The 20,089-nt window shown below is 37.2% G+C and overlaps 1 protein-coding gene across 2 annotated transcripts in view; it reads right to left on the bottom strand.

The window, feature by feature from the left end:
* LOC127842364 (GATOR complex protein NPRL3-like) overlaps positions 1-20,089 on the bottom strand; it is a 69,243-nt gene that overhangs the window by 40,197 nt on the left and 8,957 nt on the right. Inside the window, exons 4-11 of one of the 2 annotated variants that reach the window (XM_052371826.1) lie at positions 19,831-19,912; positions 17,243-17,353; positions 13,233-13,259; positions 8,277-8,430; positions 7,313-7,388; positions 5,305-5,419; positions 4,230-4,264; positions 1,437-1,593 (exon numbers count right to left, since the gene is read on the bottom strand). In XM_052371826.1, the coding sequence (XP_052227786.1) occupies positions 1,437-1,593; positions 4,230-4,264; positions 5,305-5,419; positions 7,313-7,388; positions 8,277-8,430; positions 13,233-13,259; positions 17,243-17,353; positions 19,831-19,912 (757 nt within the window). The remainder of the gene's footprint in view (positions 1-1,436; positions 1,594-4,229; positions 4,265-5,304; positions 5,420-7,312; positions 7,389-8,276; positions 8,431-13,232; positions 13,260-17,242; positions 17,354-19,830; positions 19,913-20,089) is intronic. The other variant, XM_052371827.1, reaches the window with a different exon arrangement.

The raw sequence follows: 20,089 nt of genomic DNA, 5'->3' as shown, positions 1-20,089 counted from the left end.
GATTAGCCTGTGCAGTTCGGACAACACTTTACACCTCAACTGAATTCTTGCTATAAAAAAAATCATTTTAACGAAAAATACAATACAAGCAGAAAGTGTCGCTCCTGATTAGCCTGTGGGGACTGCACAGGCTAATATGGGAAGACATTTTACTCACATGAATTAAGCCCCTTTTTCCCAGAGTGTGGAAAAAAATAATTGTTATCATAATAATAACGTGGAACCAGCTTTGGTCTGCAAGCAAAGCCAGTGAATAATTAGACAATAATAACCTGGAACCAGCTTTGGTCTGCCAGCAAAGCTAGTGAATAATTAGACAATAATAACATGGAACCAGCTTTGGTCTGCCAGCAAAGCCAGTGAATAATTAGACAATAATAACCTGGTACCAGCTTTGGTCTGCCAGCAAAGCCAGTGAATAATTAGACAATAATAACCTGGAACCAGCTTTGGTCTGCCAGCAAAGCGAGTGAATAATTAGACAATAATAACCTGGAACAAGCTTTGGTCTGCCAGCAAAGCCAGTGAATAATTAGACAATAATAACCTGGAACAAGCTTTGGTCTGCCAGCAAAGCAAGTGAATAATTAGACAATAATAACCTGGAACCAGCTTTGGTCTGCCAGCAAAGCCAGTGAATAATTAGACAATAATAACCTTGAACCAGCTTTGGTCTGCCAGCAAAGCCAGTGAATAATTAGACAATAACAACCTGAAACCAGCTTTGGTGTTCAAGCAAAGCCAGTGAATAATTAGACAATAATAACCTGGAACCAGCTTTGGTCTGCCAGCAAAGCCAGTGAATAATTAGACAATAATAACCTGGAACAAGCTTTGGTCTGCAAGCAAAGCCAGTGAATAATTAGACAATAATAACCTGGAACCAGCTTTGGTCTGCCAGCAAAGCTAGTGAATAATTAGACAATAATAACCTGGAACCAGCTTTGGTCTGCCAGCAAAGCCAGTGAATAATTAGACAATAATAACCTGGAACCAGCTTTGGTCTGCCAGCAAAGCCAGTGAATAATTAGACAATAATAACCTGGAACCAGCTTTGGTCTGCCAGCAAAGCCAGTGAATAATTAGACAATAATAACCTGGAACCAGCTTTGGTCTGCCAGCAAAGCAAGTGAATAATTAGACAATAATAACCTGGAACTAGCTTTGGTCTGACAGCAAAGCCAGTGAATAATTAGACAATAATAACCTGGAACAAGCTTTGGTCTGCCAGCAAAGCCAGTGAATAATTAGACAATAATAACCTGGAACCAGCTTTGGTCTGCCAGCAAAGCCAGTGAATAATTAGACAATACTTTTGCAAAATAAATGGTTTTTATCATAATAATAACCTGGAACAAGCTTTGGTCTGCCAGCAAAGCCAGTGAATAATAAGACAATACTTTTGCATAATAAATGGTTTTTATCATAATAATAACCTGGAACAAGCTTAGATCAGCCTCCAGGGCCAGGGTTTGTAGGCTTCGCATTGGACTTGCCACCTGGATGAACCGGGTCAGCGCCGGGGTGCAGTCGACAGGAAGTGAGTCCAGCAGTGTCTGCTCGTCTTGTAGCAACAACACACCATGGTACGGTCTGTGGAAAAATGTGGGATTAAACAAAACCCCATATTACTGCCTGTAGTAAAATGTGGGTGAAATGTAGGATGGTATGGTCTGCATAGAAATGTGGGTGAAATGTGGGCAACAACATACACATTACAATGGCAAGGCCTTCATAGAAATGTTGGTGAAATGAAGACACCCTATTTTAAAGTCTGCAGAGAAATGTGAGCTCAATGTAAAAAAACAATACCACATCGTTAGTCCTCCAGAAAAATGTGGGTGAAATGAAAATAAACAACATCCATGCAAAGGCCTGCAGTTATTATCACCCTTCAAGTACATGATCTTGACCTGCTTTGTACATAACACCCATGTACGTATTATTATATGGTGAAAATATATTTTCCAAACACACATACACACACATATTGCGCCTATATGTTTGCAAACCTTTTATTAAATGTTATTGTTAAATAAAAGGCTTACAGTCAAATGTGGGATTATAAACAGAAAAGCTGATAAGCTCATTGCGAAAACACCCATGGTACTGCCTGCACTGAAATGTGGGATAAATAAAGATAATTATTTCACATTAAAAAGCTGTTATGCTCATTGCAACAGTACCCCCGAGATACTGACTGCAATTAAAAAAGTCAGTTACAAAAAAAGAGGTAAATAATAATAAATGCAAACCAAATGAACAGTAATTGCTTAACTTGAGTTTGGTCAAACTGTGTTACAAAAAACACTGCATTGCTTCGTCACTGACAAGAAAATCATGCCAATGAGCAAGTGATGGGGCCATATCTCAAGTTGTAAGTCTTTGTTAGCTTAAACCTATTTAATTTAGCTCGATTGCATATAAAGCCTCAGGCTTATTTGAAACGCTCTTGAGTCTGTTTCCTGGGACTAGAAACAAGTACCTGGTGTCTATGGGGGAGATCTAAAGAACGCTCCCACTGTGAGGATCAAACCTGTGACCTCCCAATCGCTAGGCGGACACCGTATCCTTTACACCACTGTAAGGACCTCCCAATCGCTAGGCGGACAACATATCCTTTACACCACTGTAAGGACCTCCCAATCGCTAGGCGGACACCATATCCTTTACACCACTGTAAGGACCTCCCAATCGCTAGGCCGACACCATATCCTTTACACCACTGTAAGTCTTGGTGACCTCAAATGATAATCTCAAAGACATGAGTGAAGTATCAAACGAATATTTGTGTGTTTTTCACCATTTGGGAATGAAGCTGGGTCTTTAATTGCACTAAGAAATGTCTTGTTGTTTTGAATAATATGGAGAAATTAGTGTTCTTGATTTTTTAAATAACAAATACTTAAAAAAAAAAATGTTGAATGAAAAACATTTAATTTGGAATGTTCAGGTCCTTTTTGGGCCAAACATACACTTTTTCCATTGGGAAAGGGTCCTCCTAGAGGCCAAACATTTAAACAAAAAAAATCACTGAATATCTTTAGTAGTTGCATTAATATTTACTTGTTGCACACATCAAGAAATCCTGGATTTTAACTTGCACGCAATCCTTAAGTTATGCATGAAGCAGTATGGTTGTATTAATACAACAGGGGGCATAAACAAAAGATTGGTCAATGCAGTTTGAGCACTTCAAGATGTTGAACGCAAATGTTTACCTGAATTTCTGAAAACAAAACAGGAGCGTACCTCTGATAAATTGCAGGTCAACTCAATTGTTAATTTTAAGGTGAAAACCTGCAGTAAAAACAGATGTTACACATTAATCTGTACCAGAGAATTAAACACACACAGAAGGCAACATTGACAAACTGTAGTATTGCTTTATCATGAAAAACTGAGCTCAATATTAGCCAATAAAAATATGAACCTTAACATACAAGAGATGTGTTTGTCAGAAACACAATGCCTCCTACTGCGTCGCTTTGAAGCCATATATTTGACCTTTGGACTTGAAGGATGACCTTGACATTGGCCTTTCACCACTCAAAAATTGCAACTCTATGAGATACACATGCATGCCAAATATCAAGTTGCTATCTTCAATATTGCAAAAGTTATGGGCAATGTCAAAGTTTTGGGGCGGACGCACAGACTGAAAGACAGACCGACTGACAGACAGTTCAACTGCTAAATGCCATCCTACCGGGGGCATACAAATAATTATCAATACATATTAACGCTTTTGCTACATACGTGTATATAAGAATAATACTTTAATGTAAATGCAGACACAAACAAGAGATGTGTTCGTCAGAAACACAATGCCCCCTATTGCGCCGCTTTGAAAGAATATTTTTTTTTACCTTTGGCCTTGACGGATGAACTTGATCTTGAACTTCCACCACTCAAAATGTGCAGCTTCATGAGAACGCCGCTTTGAAAAAAAATAAAAAAATTGACCTTTGACCTTAAAGGATAACCTTGACCTTGAACTTCCACCACTCAAAATGTGCAGCTTCATGAGATACACATGCATGCCAAATATCAAGTTGCTATCTTCAATATTGCAAAAGTAATGGCCAACGTTAAAGTGTTTTTTTTGGACGGACGGACAGACAGACATACTGACGGACAGTTCAACTGCTATATGCCTACCTACCAGGGGCATAAAAAGACCCATTTTCGCATGATGCCACACACTCATTACTGAGACCAACACATACCTTAATGCCTTCAGACATTTCTTAAACGCATCTGGCTGCAAAACAAGAGATTATAGGTTTGCATTAACATTTAAAGAATTAAAAGTATAATATATAACAAAAAATTAAGCATTACAAAAAATGCAGTAACACTATTTTAATGTTTGATGGTCCCTTTTGAAGATTGAAACTTATATATTCCTCATCATTTTTTAAACCTCTCGATTCTTGAGAATTATAACAAAGTTACATTTCAATTTGCACACAAAAAACCAAAGTGCACAGGATCATCTAATATTATATATACTTCTTTTTAGTCGTGTAAGCAGTGTCTTTTTGTTAAATCAAGATTACGACTTCACTTATGAACAAAACAAAAGAACTTAGTAAACACCCACATGTATAAGTTCACATGCAGGTTAATATGTTTATTAAATTTCATCACAACGGCAGAAATATTGTTTGAGTTAAGCTGTATATAACAGTCTGACGGATAGACATAGGTACAAATGAATAAGAGCTCATCTTTATGCCCCCCTCTGAAAGTGCAACCATATGAGTAGTGTTCTGAGAAAACTCGGTATAATGCATGTGCGTAAAGTGTCGTCCCAGATTAGTCTGTAGCCTCCGCCTAAATTGGATTTTTGCCAAGAAGAGACTTCATTTAAACGAAAAATGTCATAAAAATGGAAAGTGTCGTCCCTGATTAGCCTGTGTGGACTGCACAGGCTAATCTGCGATGACACTTTACGCATAGTCATTTAACCCCATTTTCACAGAGCATTTCCAATATAAACTTTTTTAAGCCTCATTCTTGGAAAACTGGGCTAAATACTTGTTCACAATGTGTTGTCCCAGATTAGCCTGCGCAATCAACACGGGCTTATCAGGGACAACACTTTCCGCATAAACTTGAGTTTATTGTTTATTATAAGAGACTTCATTTAAACAAAAAGTCCATAAAATCTCAAAGCATTGTTCATGATAAGCCTGTCTGAACTGCACAGGCATATCTGGGACAACAGTTTACACATATATCCATAATGCCCAGTTTTCCCGGAACAAGGCTCATTGATACAATGGTCAAGTGCAATACCTCCTTCTTGAACGGTCTATAGCCTGCCTGCATGCTGTGAAGCTTGTATGGAAGACAGAAGTTGATCTCGATCCAGTTGTTCACATAGAAATGGGCCAGCCCTTGGTCATTTAAACTGAAGGAAACAGAAAATGCAACCAATGCATCTAGTATAAGATTGATTGTAGATTGGAGAGTTTAACCAGATTGATTCTAACAGAAGTTCACCTCAATCCTATTGTTTACATAGCAATGAGCCAGCCATTGGTCATTTAAACTGATGGAAACAGAAAATGCCACCAATCAGAATGGATCTAGTAGAATATTTTGGAGATTGAAGAGTTGAACCAATCAAATTGATTCTTACAGAACTTCACGTAAATCCAATTGTTAACATAGATATGGACAAGCCCTTGGCCATCTAACCTTTGAGAACAAAAGAAAATGAAAATCAGCATGCAGACCAAACAGCAGACACAAATAAGTCTGCTCATTGTTTAAAGTTTTCCCAAAATTGTTAAGAAAGTATAAGAATACAATAGCATAGAGTGTTGTCCCAGATTAGCTGTGCAGTCTGCACAGGCTAATCAGGGATGACCCTTACGGCGTGGACGGGATTTTATTGTACAAAAGACTTGTTTTAAACAAACAATTCCATAAAAGCAGAAAGTGTTGTCGCTGCTAAACTGCACAGGCTAATCTTGGAAAACACTTTTAGCACATATGCATTTACCCCCATATTCCAAGAGTGGTACTCATACAAAATGTTGTAATGTTACAATTGCATTAATTACTTTCTTTAATTATAACAGGCTAACTGGGATCATGTTATTATTCATTATACAGGGGTGTCAATTGGCCAAAATCTAAAATCCTCAAAATAGGCCTATCGTTTTGGGGCCAGAGCAAAAAAGGGTTAATAATTCATGTAACTTTGTTTACTATTGTATATAACTTATGTAACTTTGTTAACTAGTGTATATAACTTTGTAAACATTATGTCAAAGTAAAATAATTTGTGTTTAAGATGACATTTTGTGACAATAATCTTACAATTCCAGAAAAAAATCCTCTGATCTATATCAATATCAAAATTGGTCCTTAAGGGCCAAAATCCTGATTTCAGGCATAATCCTGAACTTTGACGCCTCTGATTATAACAGGCTAACTGGGCCTATGTTTGTTGTAATTATATAATTGGTCAAAAAAACATAAAAATTACTAATACTCTAATTACATCCAACATATGGCATCATTTAAACCAGTTGTTTCTTTCTCCAGGGATGAACAGAAATTACAAACAGGGTATCATACACAATGAGTTTGATTTTGTTCTAAATGTTTGCAGAATGACAGTTGAATTGACACATAAGCTCAACATACCCAGTAAAAATTGTGAAGTGCATTTACAGCGATATTTCAGGGTCTATTTGTTGCTGAAATCCCGCCTCATTTCCTTGATAAAAAGGTATATTCTTTTCCCCTTTAATAAACTTAAACACACCTTAAAATGTAAGCATTGTTTTGAAAAAGAAATGACTCAACATAGAAAAAAATGACCAAACTAGAGGCCATTTTGTCCATAATCTAAGCAAGAAAGTTTCATCATAACCTAATTAAGCATTTGTTGCATCACATGTAAATAAACATGTTAACACGCTGATCTAAAAAGAATGATTCTCTTTTTGACATACAATGCCCCATCCTAATTTGGCCAGTTACCTTCCCCCCCCACCCCCCACAGGTAAAACCCCCATGATTTAATCGACTTCATTGTCCTGAGGGGTGAGTGTTTGCAAAATTCCTTCAAAGGTCAAATGTTGGTTGTTAAAGCAACCCCTTTCCCTCTAAGGATTATTCATCTCAATGTATGGGTCAAACCATAAATATCCAAATGTGTTGTTAAATGTGCGTTGCTACGAAAAACAGATTATCCTGGGCTAACTAAAAACTTCATTTGCAAATATTATATACTGCTACACTCAAAATAACTGAGGCTAAATTAAAATTTGAAAAGAACTCACATTACCTTTCAAATATGTGCTGAAACTGCTTTGCCAATTCACTCTTTTGTAAAATTATTTCATAAAGGGAGGACATCATATCTGCGGACAGAACATCTCTTGTTAACATTCTCTCCCAAAGTGCCAAATTACTATGAAAATATATATATTTTTTAAAGTTGTTTTATGATGTAAGTAATCAATATCATTTATTTTCACTTAAAGGGACCGTCAATCAAAGACCACATAAAAAAGAAAAAACCGTTTTTTTTTTACAATCATTAGTTTATATCGATTAAAATATCACGACTGGTATATTACATTACTTGGGGTTCATATTTTCAGTATATTCGGTAATAAAATTTTGCGATGTGAAATCGAAAGTACATCGCGAAAATAGGTGACATAACGATATACACACTATAAATAACGCAAGTAGATTGATCATTTTATATAAATAATATATACAATTCACTACACATGCACAAATCGCATTCCTGGATTTACCACGTGACGATGATGATCAATCTACTTACGTTATTTATTGTTAACTGGTAGTTACCTGGTTGACATACCCAGTAACATTTTATAACCGAATATACTGAAAATATGAAAACTTAACAACTTTTTCAAATCTTTACTTCCATACATGGAGGCTATCTTATCAGCAAACGCAGATTTTCATTTTACCGTTTTCTTGAAATGTGTACCAAACTTATGAAGTGAACATACAAATAATCTCAAATTTTCAAAGCACTTTACAAACCACAACATTTGTGCAGGTAGACTAAACACTCAGTTTTCAGGTACTTTCAGGCACAGATGCTATTTCATAATGCATGGTTGTCATAATCTTGATCAACTTTCAAGATTAACCTGTGCATAGTCATATAAGCCTACCGTCAGACATGGAGGCTACCTTGTCATGTACAGTGGTCATTACCTTGATCTTCCTTCAAGATTAGCCTGTGCATAGTCATATTAGCCTACCTTCAGGCATAGAGGCTACCTCGTCATGTACAGTGGCCATGATCTTAGCCTGCGTGGAGAGATACTGACAGCGACGCTCCTCATGCTTCAAGGCCACTGTAATCTGCTTGGCCAGGTCTTGGTAACACGACACCACCCAGGGGCCGTGGATGGCCTGGAAATACCCATAAACATGTGAGTCTTGTTCTAGGAAAGCTGGACTTTTGCGTGTGCTTAAAGTATGATCCCAGAATTGCCCCACAGGCATAACAGGGACAATACTTTGTGCTTTTATGGAATTGTTTTCTTTAAATGAAGTCCCTTCTCAACAAATGTAAACTGCACGCATGCATTATGCCCTGTTTACCCAGACTGTGTCTTATATTGACCCAGTTGTAAATTTGTTCAATATTGGCTTAATAAAATCACCCAAGCCCAGTGTATTGCCTGCAAATATCATTAAATATATCAGTCTTGTTCTGGGAAGGTTCAGCTTTATAAATGTGTGTAAAGTGTCATCCCCGTTAAGCCTGTGCAGTCTGTGTGTAAAGTGTCATCCCCGTTAAGCCTGTGTAAAGTGTCATCCCTGTTAAGTCTGTGTGTAAAGTGTCATCCCCGTTAAGACTGTGTGTAAAGTGTCATCCCCGTTAAGCCTGTGTGTAAAGTGTCATCCCCATTAAGCCTGTGTAAAGTGTCATCCCCGTTAAGCCTGTGTAAAGTGTCATCCCCGTTAAGCCTGTGTAAAGTGTCATCCCCGTTAAGCCTGTGTGTAAAGTGTCATCCCCGTTAAGCCTGTGTGTAAAGTGTCATCCCCGTTAAGCCTGTGTAAAGTGTCATCCCCATTAAGCCTGTGTAAAGTGTCATCCCTGTTAAGCCTGTGTGTAAAGTGTCATCCCCGTTAAGCCTGTGTAAAGTGTCATCCCCGTTAAGCCTGTGTAAAGTGTCATCCCCATTAAGCCTGTGTGTAAAGTGTCATCCCCGTTAAGCCTGTGTAAAGTGTCAACCCCGTTAAGCCTGTGTGTAAAGTGTCATCCCCGTTAAGCCTGTGTAAAGTGTCATCCCCGTTAAGCCTGTGTGTAAAGTGTCATCCCCGTTAAGCCTGTGTAAAATGTCATCCCCGTTAAGCCTGTGTGTAAAGTGTCATTCCCGTTAAGCCTGTGTGTAAAGTGTCATCCCCGTTAAGCCTGTGTGTAAAGTGTCATCCCCGTTAAGCCTGTGTGTAAAGTGTCATCCCCGTTAAGCCTGTGTGTAAAGTGTCATCCATGTTAAGCCTGTGTGTAAAGTGTCATCCCCGTTAAGCCTGTGTAAAGTGTCATCCCCATTAAGCCTGTGTAAAGTGTCATCCCCGTTAAGCCTGTGTAAAATGTCATCCCCGTTAAGCCTGTGTGTAAAGTGTCATCCCCGTTAAGCCTGTGTGTAAAGTGTCATCCCCGTTAAGCCTGTGTAAAGTGTAATCCCCGTTAAGCCTGTGTAAAGTGTCATCCCCGTTAAGCCTGTGTGTAGTGTCATCCCCTTTAAGCCTGTGTAAAGTGTCATCCCCGTTAAGCCTGTGTGTAAAGTGTCATCCCCGTTAAGCCTGTGTAAAATTGTCATCCCCGTTAAGCCTGTGCAGTCAAGTGTCATCCCTGTTAAGCCTGTGTAAAGTGTCATCCCCGTTAAGCCTGTGCAGTCAAGTGTCATCCCCGTAAAGCCTGTGTAAAGTGTCATCCCCGTTAAGCCTGTGTGTAAAGTGTCATCCCCGTTAAGCCTGTGCAGTCTGCTAATCAGAGATAACACTTTCCGCTTTAATGCAATTTTTTGTTTAAAGGAACTCTCTTCCAAACAAAAATGATGTTTAGGCCAAAGGTATCATCCCTGACTGCACAGTCTAATCTGGGATGACACTTTATGCACATGCAATATTATGCCCAGATTTCTCAGAACAATTAAGGCACAAATTGTAAAAAATTGTAAATGATGGTTTAATGAACAATTGTTAATGTTTGGTAAAAAAATCTCTTTATTCACTAGCTATGAAGGCTTAATGCTGCAGAACTGGATAATACTTTGTAATTACTAGTAGTTGATTAAGTATTTAATTCATAGAAAGTGTAAGATCTTTGTTTGTTAGGAAAGCAACCATATTGATAAATAACCAAAGCAGTGTTGTGTTTTTTTCACCTATTTGGGAATGGGGCTAGGTCCCTTTGAATTGGGAAAAATCACTTCATTTTTTGACTGAAATTGTGGAGTGGATTTTTTTTCTGACAAATACTTAAAATTTGAGAATAACAGTGATTTCAATATTATACTTACTAAGGTTGAAATTATACAGCTTGATTTGAGATTAAATAAATATTGATACTTAAAAAAAAATTGTGTGAAACTTCATTTGGGAATTTTTTGGTCCCATTTGGGAACTTTTTCTCATTGCAAATGGGTGTCCCTTACCAGGACCCAAATTTGAACAAAACAAGAGCTGTCACCATAGGATGACTTATGCCCCCTATAAACGCTTGATAGAAGTTATGAGCTTTTTTTGAAACCTAAACGCAGATTTGGAAACCAAAATGCAGACTCTAAGTTCAAGGTCAAGGTCACAGGGGTAAAAATTTATATGTGTATGGAAAGGCCTTGTCCATATTAACATGCATGCCAAATATGAAATTGCTATCTGAAGCGACATAGAAGAAATGAGCATTTTTCGAAACCTAAACGCAAAGTGTGACGGACAGACGGACAGACAGTCCGATCACTAAATGCCGTCCTTCGGGAGCATTAAAAAAATGCTGCAAAGGGGACCTTTTTTAACACTGGGAAATAAACATATAGTCAGTATAAAACATGATACCAAACATATGGGCTATGCATAGCCTAGCAAATAGGAATATCAATAAACATACAGTCTGTACAAACACATGATACATTTTCTATCACTGACCTATGTAACAGAAAACAAGAGCTGTCTCCATAGGATGACATATGCCCCCAATAAAAGCTTTGATAGAAGTTATTGAAATGCACTAAGTGACCCCGTGACCTAGTTTTTGACGAGGAATGACCCATATTCAAACTTGACCTAGATATTGTCTAGATACAACTTCTGACCAAGTTTGGTAAAGATCGGATGAAAACTATTTGAATTAGAGAGCGGACACGATAAGTGGTTATTGAAATGCACTAAGTGACCCCTTGACCTAGTTTTTGACGAGGAATGACCCATATTCCAACTTGACCTAGATATTGTCTAGATACAACTTCTGACCAAGTATGGTAAAGATGGGATGAAAACTATTTGAATTAGAGAGCGGACATGAAAAGTGGTTATTGAAATGAACTAAGTGACCCCTTGACCTAGTTTTTGACCCGGCATGACCCATATTCTAACTGGACCTAGATATTGTCTAGATACAACTTCTGACCAAGTTTGGTAAAGATCTATTTGAATTAGAGAGCAGACACCAAAAGTGTGACAGACTGACAGACAGACAGACTGACGGACAGTGCGAAAACTATATACCCCCTTTTCTTCGAAAGGGGGCATAAAAACTGATCTCATATTATTCTTTTGTCAGGAATATGTGGTACTGAACCAAGAAAGAATACCGATCATCTCTGCTGGATGATTGTAAATTTGAATTTTTCTAAATGAGCCGCGTTCTGTGAATTCTAGGCTAATGTGTGTGAGTAAAGTTTTGTCCCAGATAAGCCTGTGCATTCTACACAGGCTAAACAGGAACAAAACTTTCTGCTTATGGAACATATCGTTTAAAGGAAGCCTTTTAATTCAAAATGAAAATCTAGTACAGGAAAAGTGTTGTCCCTCGCAGTCTGCACAGGCTAACCTAGTATAAAGACATTTTTTGCACGTTCATTTAGCCCAGTTATCCCAGAACGAGGTTGGCTTAACCCTTTGCACGCTGGGAAATTTGTTGTCTGCTAAAATGTTGTCTGCTGAATTTCTAAAATTAGCATTTTCTTCGATTTTTTTCAAAGAATACTATCAGAATAGCAAACAGTTTGGATCCAGATGAGACGCCGTTCTGTGGCGTCTCATCTGGATCCAAACTGTTTGCACAGGCCTTCAAAATTCGGTTCCCGCACTGAAAGAGTTAATACTACTGTGGGCTACTTTGTACACATTTGGTCCATAACTGTGGAAAATTATTCTTAATTAAAATCAATCTATATTTTACGTCATGTCATTATAGAGAAATCTTATCTAAAGCTTGAAACCTAATTTCAAGTATATTTTGTCATTATATAGATAACACACTATATGGAGGGTTAAACATGTAGAACATGTTGTCTTTTTCAGAAATCTTAAAATTGATAGTCCCAATGACGAGAACAGCTACCCATGTTTTTTTAGAGAAAAGGTCTTTTAAAATTGTCAAAAATATAGTGCTATGCAACGCATGCTCCTTAATATACAAATGCTTTAAAGCTTTTTTGGCACAGATTGTTTGTTTGCAAAGTATTAAAATAGCAGCCATTTTCGGTCCCTATTTTTTTTCTCCATTTGGGCATTTTAAAAATGGTGCGGGTTATACATGGTTGCATGTTTTAAATTGTTGTCTATGATCATTTTATTATACTAAACAAACAAACTGTAACTGCATTTAACATTCATTATTAAACGGTAGAAGGGGCCTTCCGTAATCTTCAATACTTGCAATGAGAACATACAGCTAATGTTAGACATGTCTTGTTTACAAGACGGTGTGTGATCAATACATACCGGTAGTTGTCCAACGTGATGGTTTAAATCAGAAGTAAACAAGACTTAATTATTGAATAAGAAACATATTGTGCAACAGCAAATAGAGTAATATACATGTAGTGCTGATACAAATGTGCATTGTACATTCAGGACAACTTACGAGATAAAAATTTGGCTTATTCGAAAACAAAAGCAGTGATGACATATTTGTTTGCACAGGTTTGGCATTTTTTCAGAGTATTGCAAGGGTGATATATTAGTCTCTTGATTAGTACCTCTGATTCCATTTTCATTAGCGGCTTCTAAAATTATTTTGAGAAGCACTACATGTATTACCGGTAATAATATTTTAATGAAAATATATTCAAAGATACCTTCTGATTAGTCATTGCAGTCTAGAAAACAAATCATAATATGGTTAGCACGAATCACATGAAATGAAAATATATTGCTAACTAGAGCTTTAACACAGATGTGACGTATACCCCCACATGCTGCATTTACACAAAATATTTTGCATGCTCTCTTTACAACACCAGAGAAGCTAATTTATGGCATTTTTTAAGAATTATTATGCGATTATCATTTATGGCCATTTTGACCTTTGAACTCTTGAAATCTTTCGCAGGACATGCCGTCCTATGATTGTGAACAAAGTTAATCTACAGAGCCATTTTAAAATCTCACAATGAATGACATAGTTATGGCCCAGACAAGCTCATTTATGGCCATTTTTGATTTTTGAACTCCATTGTGACATATTTGACCTCGGAGATATTGACGCAATTCTTTCATAATTATTTTGCATAACACACCGTCCAATAGTTGTGAACAAATGTACCGAGTAATTTTAAAATCTCACAATGAATGACATAGAAATGGCCCGGACAAGATCATTTAAGGCCATTTTTGACCTTTGAACTCAAAGTGTGACATTGACTATTGCAGATATCAACGTAATTCTTTAACATGACACACCGTCCGATGATGGTGAACAAATGTGCCAAATGATTTTAAAATCTCACAATGAACGACATAGTTATGGCCCGAACAAGCTCATTTATGGCCATTTTTGACCTTTGAACTCAAAGTGTGACCTTGACTTTGGATATATAGACGTTATTCTTCATGACACACCGTTAAATGATGGTGAACAAATGAGCTAAACGATTTTAAAGTCTCACAATAAATGACAAAGCTATGGCCCAGACAAGCTCATTTATGGGAAACTCCAAGTGTGACCTTGACCTTGGAGATATCGATGTACTTCTTTCGCATGACACACCGTTTGATTATGGTAAACAAATGTACCCAGTCATTTTAAAATCTAACAATAAATGACAAAGTTATGGTCCAGACAAACGTTTGGTTTAAAAGTGACCCCGTATCCAAGTTTTTGACCCGGCATGACCCATATTTTAACTTGACCTAGACATCATCTAGATACAACTTCTGACCAAGTTTTGTGTAAATCGGATTAAATTTTGGGGACAGACAGACCGAACGACCGACAGACCAACCAACAAAGTAACTCAAAATGTATATAGCCCCTAGCCCCCATTACAAATGGTAATATGGGTATAATTAAGTGATGCAAGAGTTACAAAAATCATTAACCAGTTAACCTTTTGCGGTTACCGGTTAGTAACTATTTAACCGAAACACCTTTGGTAGTTTAAATGTTAAAGTGTACATAACAATGTCATACATATTGCTCGTACCTGAACTCTCTGTAGACAGGAAAGTAATTTGAGTGTTGGTAACATGTCTGTTTCTTAATAAAATGTATTGCAACATTTATTTTCATAATTTGGAAATGTATTTATTTTTCCTGCATAAAAGAATATGACTAATCAAAGAATTACACAATGTTAATTTTCATGTGACATTAACTTATTTTTGATTGGGCCACTTACATTACGTTCGCGTCATATCGCTAATAAATGGTGTGTTTCTTGGTTTATTCTGTTTTATTTTTATTATTAATGTTTATTCGTTATTTTTTTATTATTAATGTTTATTTATTAAATTAGTTTATTTGCTTTCTTAAATCAAACTTGCCTCAGACGGTAGTGGTGGCATCGTAGATGAAGTAAATTACTAACAATGATTTTAATTTCTGATAAAACAAATAAATTCTCATGAGTTAAACAAAACAAAAGTGCATGCTAATTATCAAAACGCACCCCCGATTGTTACCACAAAGGTACTGATTTATTGCTTTACTGCCTTGTTTGTTGACATGTTATTTATTACCATTGATAGTGCGGCATGTTGTTCTTATTAGTCGCCAGCGCAAATTGGCAGTAGGTCGCTCGCAAAACGTAAAATCGTACGAATTGTATTATGAAAACGAGAAAAATATTATTCCAAGACAAAAGCATACTTACATTATTTTATTCAGGTTAACCTTTTTCCCGAAAATGTAACCTGTTAACTGGTAGTTTCGGTAGGTTAACCGGTTTACCTCTTGCATCCCTAGTATTATTATAAATGGAATTGCAAATGCATATGGCTGGATGGATAAAACAGTGGATAAATAATGCTCAATAGACCATGTGACATTGAAATTAGAAGACACATGGTACCTTCTTGCACCAATGGTACAAATTAAAGTTCAACATTCACTCAATGCTGGTTTTCCTTTGTCCTATTTTTAGCTCCACATGACAGTGACATTGTATAAAGTAACGTCCTACGCAATATAAACAAGAGGGCCATGATGGCCCTGTATCGCTCCACTGCTGAAAAAAAGGCTGAAACAAATACTCTCGGCATGTGCAAATACTTAAATATAGGCCCTATTTAAGCACATGTACACTTTTGTAACCCCCTGGGCTGGGTCAAATTAAACCCCAGGGGCATAATTTGAGCAAACTTTGTAGAGGACTACTATATCTCACTACATACAAAATGTGGTAGCCCTAGGTCCTAGAGTTAAGGACAAGAATATTTTTTAAGTTTTCACAAAAGAAGCAAGATATAAGAGTCTATAATGTTCAATTTTGTGAACCGCGGGTCAGGGTCAAATTTGACCCAAACGGCATAATTTGAACAAACTTGGTAGAGGACTATAAGATGATACTGCATACCAAATTTGGTAGCCATAGTCTGAATGGTTTTCGACAAGAAGATTTTTAAAGATTTCACAAAATAGGCGCTTTAAAAGCGTTTATTCAATTTTGTGACCACCCGGGGCAGGGTCAAACTTGACCCCAGTGGCATAATTTGATCAAATTCGGTAGAGGACTATAAGATGCCACTACATACCAAATTTGGTAGCCCTAGGCCCAATGGTTATGGACGAAAAGATTTGTAAAGCTTTCACAAAATAGACCCTATATAAGCATATGTTCAATTTTGTGACCCCCGGGGCAGAGTCAAATTTGACCCCAGGGGTATAGTTTGAACAAATTTGGTAGAGGACTATAAGATGTCTCTACATACCAAATTTGATAGCCCTAGGCCAAATGGTTATGGACGCTTAGATTTTTAAAATAGGCCTTATATAAGCAAAATTTCAATTTTGTGACCCCCGAGGCAGGGTCAAATTTGATCCCAGGGGCATAATTTGAACAAATTTGAAAGAGGTTAACCCCAGGAACATTCCTGAGAAATTTCATCAGAATTGGACCAGTAGGTTAGGAGAAGAAGATGTTTAAAGGAAAAGTTAACGCACGGAGGGACGCACGCAAGCACGACGGACACAGGACCATGACATAAGCCCCGCTGGCGTTTGGCCAGTGGTACTAAAAATGATCAAATGCTAGGTATATGGAAATTTTACATTGCATAGTCATGTGAGGGTGTAATAGAATGGCTCCAAGTAGCCCTACCACCCAGCACGGTATGTCATTAACTGTTACAAGTAATAATAGCAATGTTACGGACATTTTAACTTGAGCAGAGGCATCACTTAAGCAATGCTAACAAAATGCACATTCGCGACATCATTTATTAAGTAACAATTAATGAAAATTTCAATGTTGTAGGTTGAAAAGTTTAGGAATACTATGTAGTTGAAGGTTGTGTCTGTTTATCTTAAACTTTTCTCCTTCAGAAGCAAGGTAAAAATGGCTATATGAAATGAGCATAAAACCAGAACAGCCTGTGGTTAACTTGCAGTCTGTTTAGGTTTTATGCTGTTAGGTGCTCATCCAGTATCTTAGGGTTGAAAATGAAGCCTTAAAAACTTGAATCTGTTAAAAAAGGTCTTTAAATGAATTTGCTAAGAGCCTTAAAATGTGTCAAAATGTGTATATAAGTGGTTAAGGGTTAAACATACCTGTAAAACAAAAGCAATGTTGAAGCAATTGATTTTATGTCCAGATTTCACAGCAGAGGCTTTGTCTGCAGAATCATCAAGTAGTAATGGGAAACCAACGAAGCGAACTTTCTGTAAAAAGAACAAGAGATGTGTTCGTCAGAAACACAATTCCCCCTATTAGGCCGCTTTGAAATTTTTTAAAAATTTTTTTGGACCTTTGACCTTGAAGGATGACCTTGACCTTGAACTTCCACCAATAAAAATGTGCAGTTTCATGAGAACACCGCTTTGAAATTTTTTATTTTTTACCTTTGACCTTGAAGGATGACCTTGACCTTGAACTTCTACCGCTCAAAATGTGCAGCTTCATGAGAATGCCGCTTTAATTATTATTATTTTTTACCTTTGACCTTGAAGGATGACCTTGACTTTGAACTTCAATCCACCACTCAAAATGTGCAGCTCCATGAGATGCACATGCATGCCAAATATCAAGTTGCTATCTTCAATATTGAAAAAGTTATGGCCAATGTTAAAGTTTTCGAACGGACAGACACCATATATTTGACATTTGACCTTGAAGGATGACCTTGACCTTCACCTTTCACCACTCAAAATGTGCAGCTCTGTGAGATGCACATGCATGCCAAATATCAAGTTGCTATCTTCAATATTAAAAAAGTTATGGCCAATGTTAATGTTTTCGGACGGACAGACGCCATATATTTTACATTTGACCTTGAAGGATGACCTTGACCTTCACCTGTCACCACTCAAAATGTTCAGCTCCATGAGATACACATGCATGCCAAAGATCAAGTTGCTATCTTCAATAGTGAAAAGTTATGGCCAATGTTAAAGTTTTTTTCGGACGGACGGACAGACTGACTGACACACTGACATACTGACGGACAGTTCAACTGCTTTATGCCACCCTTCCGGGGGCATAAAAATATAAATTGTCTTGGATTTTTTCCAGCAATTTTGTGCGAATTGGGAAAAGTATCAGCATCGTACCAATTGGGGAAAATTAGCCAGAAAAAACATGAACATTTGCATCATGAAATTTTCACAATTGGATATATGGGTCTTTTTTAATTGCTTGATATTTATTTGCACAAAGCTATCTAAATATTCTGAAATGTGCAGTTTCAGTGCAGACAGTCAACTTACTCACACTTTTCACAGCAGTCAATTTACTTAATAACACTTTTCACAGCTGTCAGTTAACTTACTCACACTTTTCACAGCTGTCAGTTAACTTACTGACACTTTTCACAGCAGTCAATTAACTTAATAACACTTTTCACAGCTGTCAGTTAACTTACTGACACTTTTTACAGCAGTCAAGTAACTTACACTTTTCACAAATCAGTTCACTAACTCACAATCTTCACAGCCCCAAGTTAACTTTAAATCACACTTTATCACAGAAGCAAGCTAACTTTATTGCACTTCTGTTAATTAACCCTTCTGTGCATGCTAGGGCAGATCTTAGCAGTTGAACAGTACAATAACCCTTTGCATGCTGGGAAATTTGTCGTCTGCTAAAATGTCGTCTGCTGAATTTGTAAAATAAGCATTTTCTTCATTTTTTTTCAAAGAATACTATCAGAATAGCAAACAGTTTGGATCCAGATGAGACGCCATGTTTTGTTTGCAAAGGCCTTTAAAATTCGGTTCCCGCACTGAAAGGGTTAAGCACATTCATATGCCAGTCAATGACAATTACTTTGTCAATGACTTAACTTGACTAACAGGTAAGTGCAGATTGGGTACAGTAGTAATTTCACGCCCAATAACAACACAGTAATATTTCTGACCAACGAATCAAACCTCAAAACCCATAATTGTCAGTCAAACGACAAAGTGATCTAGCCAGGCTTGGCTTGATAGCAATCAGATAAACGTAAGATGTGAACTTGTCACCTTTCCTGGTTTTCTCATAACACTACACACATCTGAGATGCGCCATGCAAAAATGGGTCTGATAAAAAAAGTCCAAGGGCACAGACTGGTCTGGAGCTGAACTGTCAGTAATAAAGTCCCCCAAGTTTTGGTTGCCTCATTCAGCAGAGATGGTCTGGAGCTACCCTCGCCTCATACGGAATTAGACCTATTTTTGCATGAGCCCAGTCATATATCAACTTGTTTGTCAATATCTTTGGTTCATGCTGCATTTCAAAAGAAACTATCAGATATACCTACACAAGCATGTGATACTAAACTGTGTTCAGGTAAGCTCCTAGCTCATTTTTGAAACATGTACCGGAACAAACTTAAATCAGCTTTGGGCTTTTTAAATGTCTTTGAAAAATTTCATTAACGGAAATACTGTTCTTTTAATTTAACTACATTCATAACAGAAATAATTCTACTTTAAGTTCAATGTCTTCCCAAACTGGAGCAATAAACAGACATTACATAATGGCTAAGATATGCTGATTTCTGTACTGCATTGATGTTCAAACTGATTCGAGCAAATGAAAAACTTTTATATGCTGTTGCATGCACAAATATCTACCTGTTTTTTTCAGCAGACCTATCTCTATTTTGACACTGAATTGTTAAAGTTAAATATCTACCTGTTTTTTCATCAGACCTACCTCTATTTTGACATTGAATTTTTCCCCACACTGCAGTGGTGACTTCACTCCCAGTAGGTGTGCCAATGTCGTGTCACTGAGACTGTAACAATCACCAGGAAGCATAAATACAATGGCTGCTGCACATATCTGCACATATCTTCATAATTATACATGTATGTGTCTTGTTCTTAGAAAACTGGGATAACTTCATGTGCGTAAAGTGTCCTCCCAGATTAATCACAGGCTAATCTGGGACGACACTTTCAGTCCGCACAGG

This window comes from Dreissena polymorpha, chromosome 8 (genome assembly GCF_020536995.1).
Source record: "Dreissena polymorpha isolate Duluth1 chromosome 8, UMN_Dpol_1.0, whole genome shotgun sequence".
In the NCBI taxonomy this organism is placed as follows: domain Eukaryota; kingdom Metazoa; phylum Mollusca; class Bivalvia; order Myida; family Dreissenidae; genus Dreissena; species Dreissena polymorpha.
The sequence above is the reverse complement of the archived record's forward strand: the minus strand, read 5'-3'. Positions and strand labels throughout refer to the sequence as shown.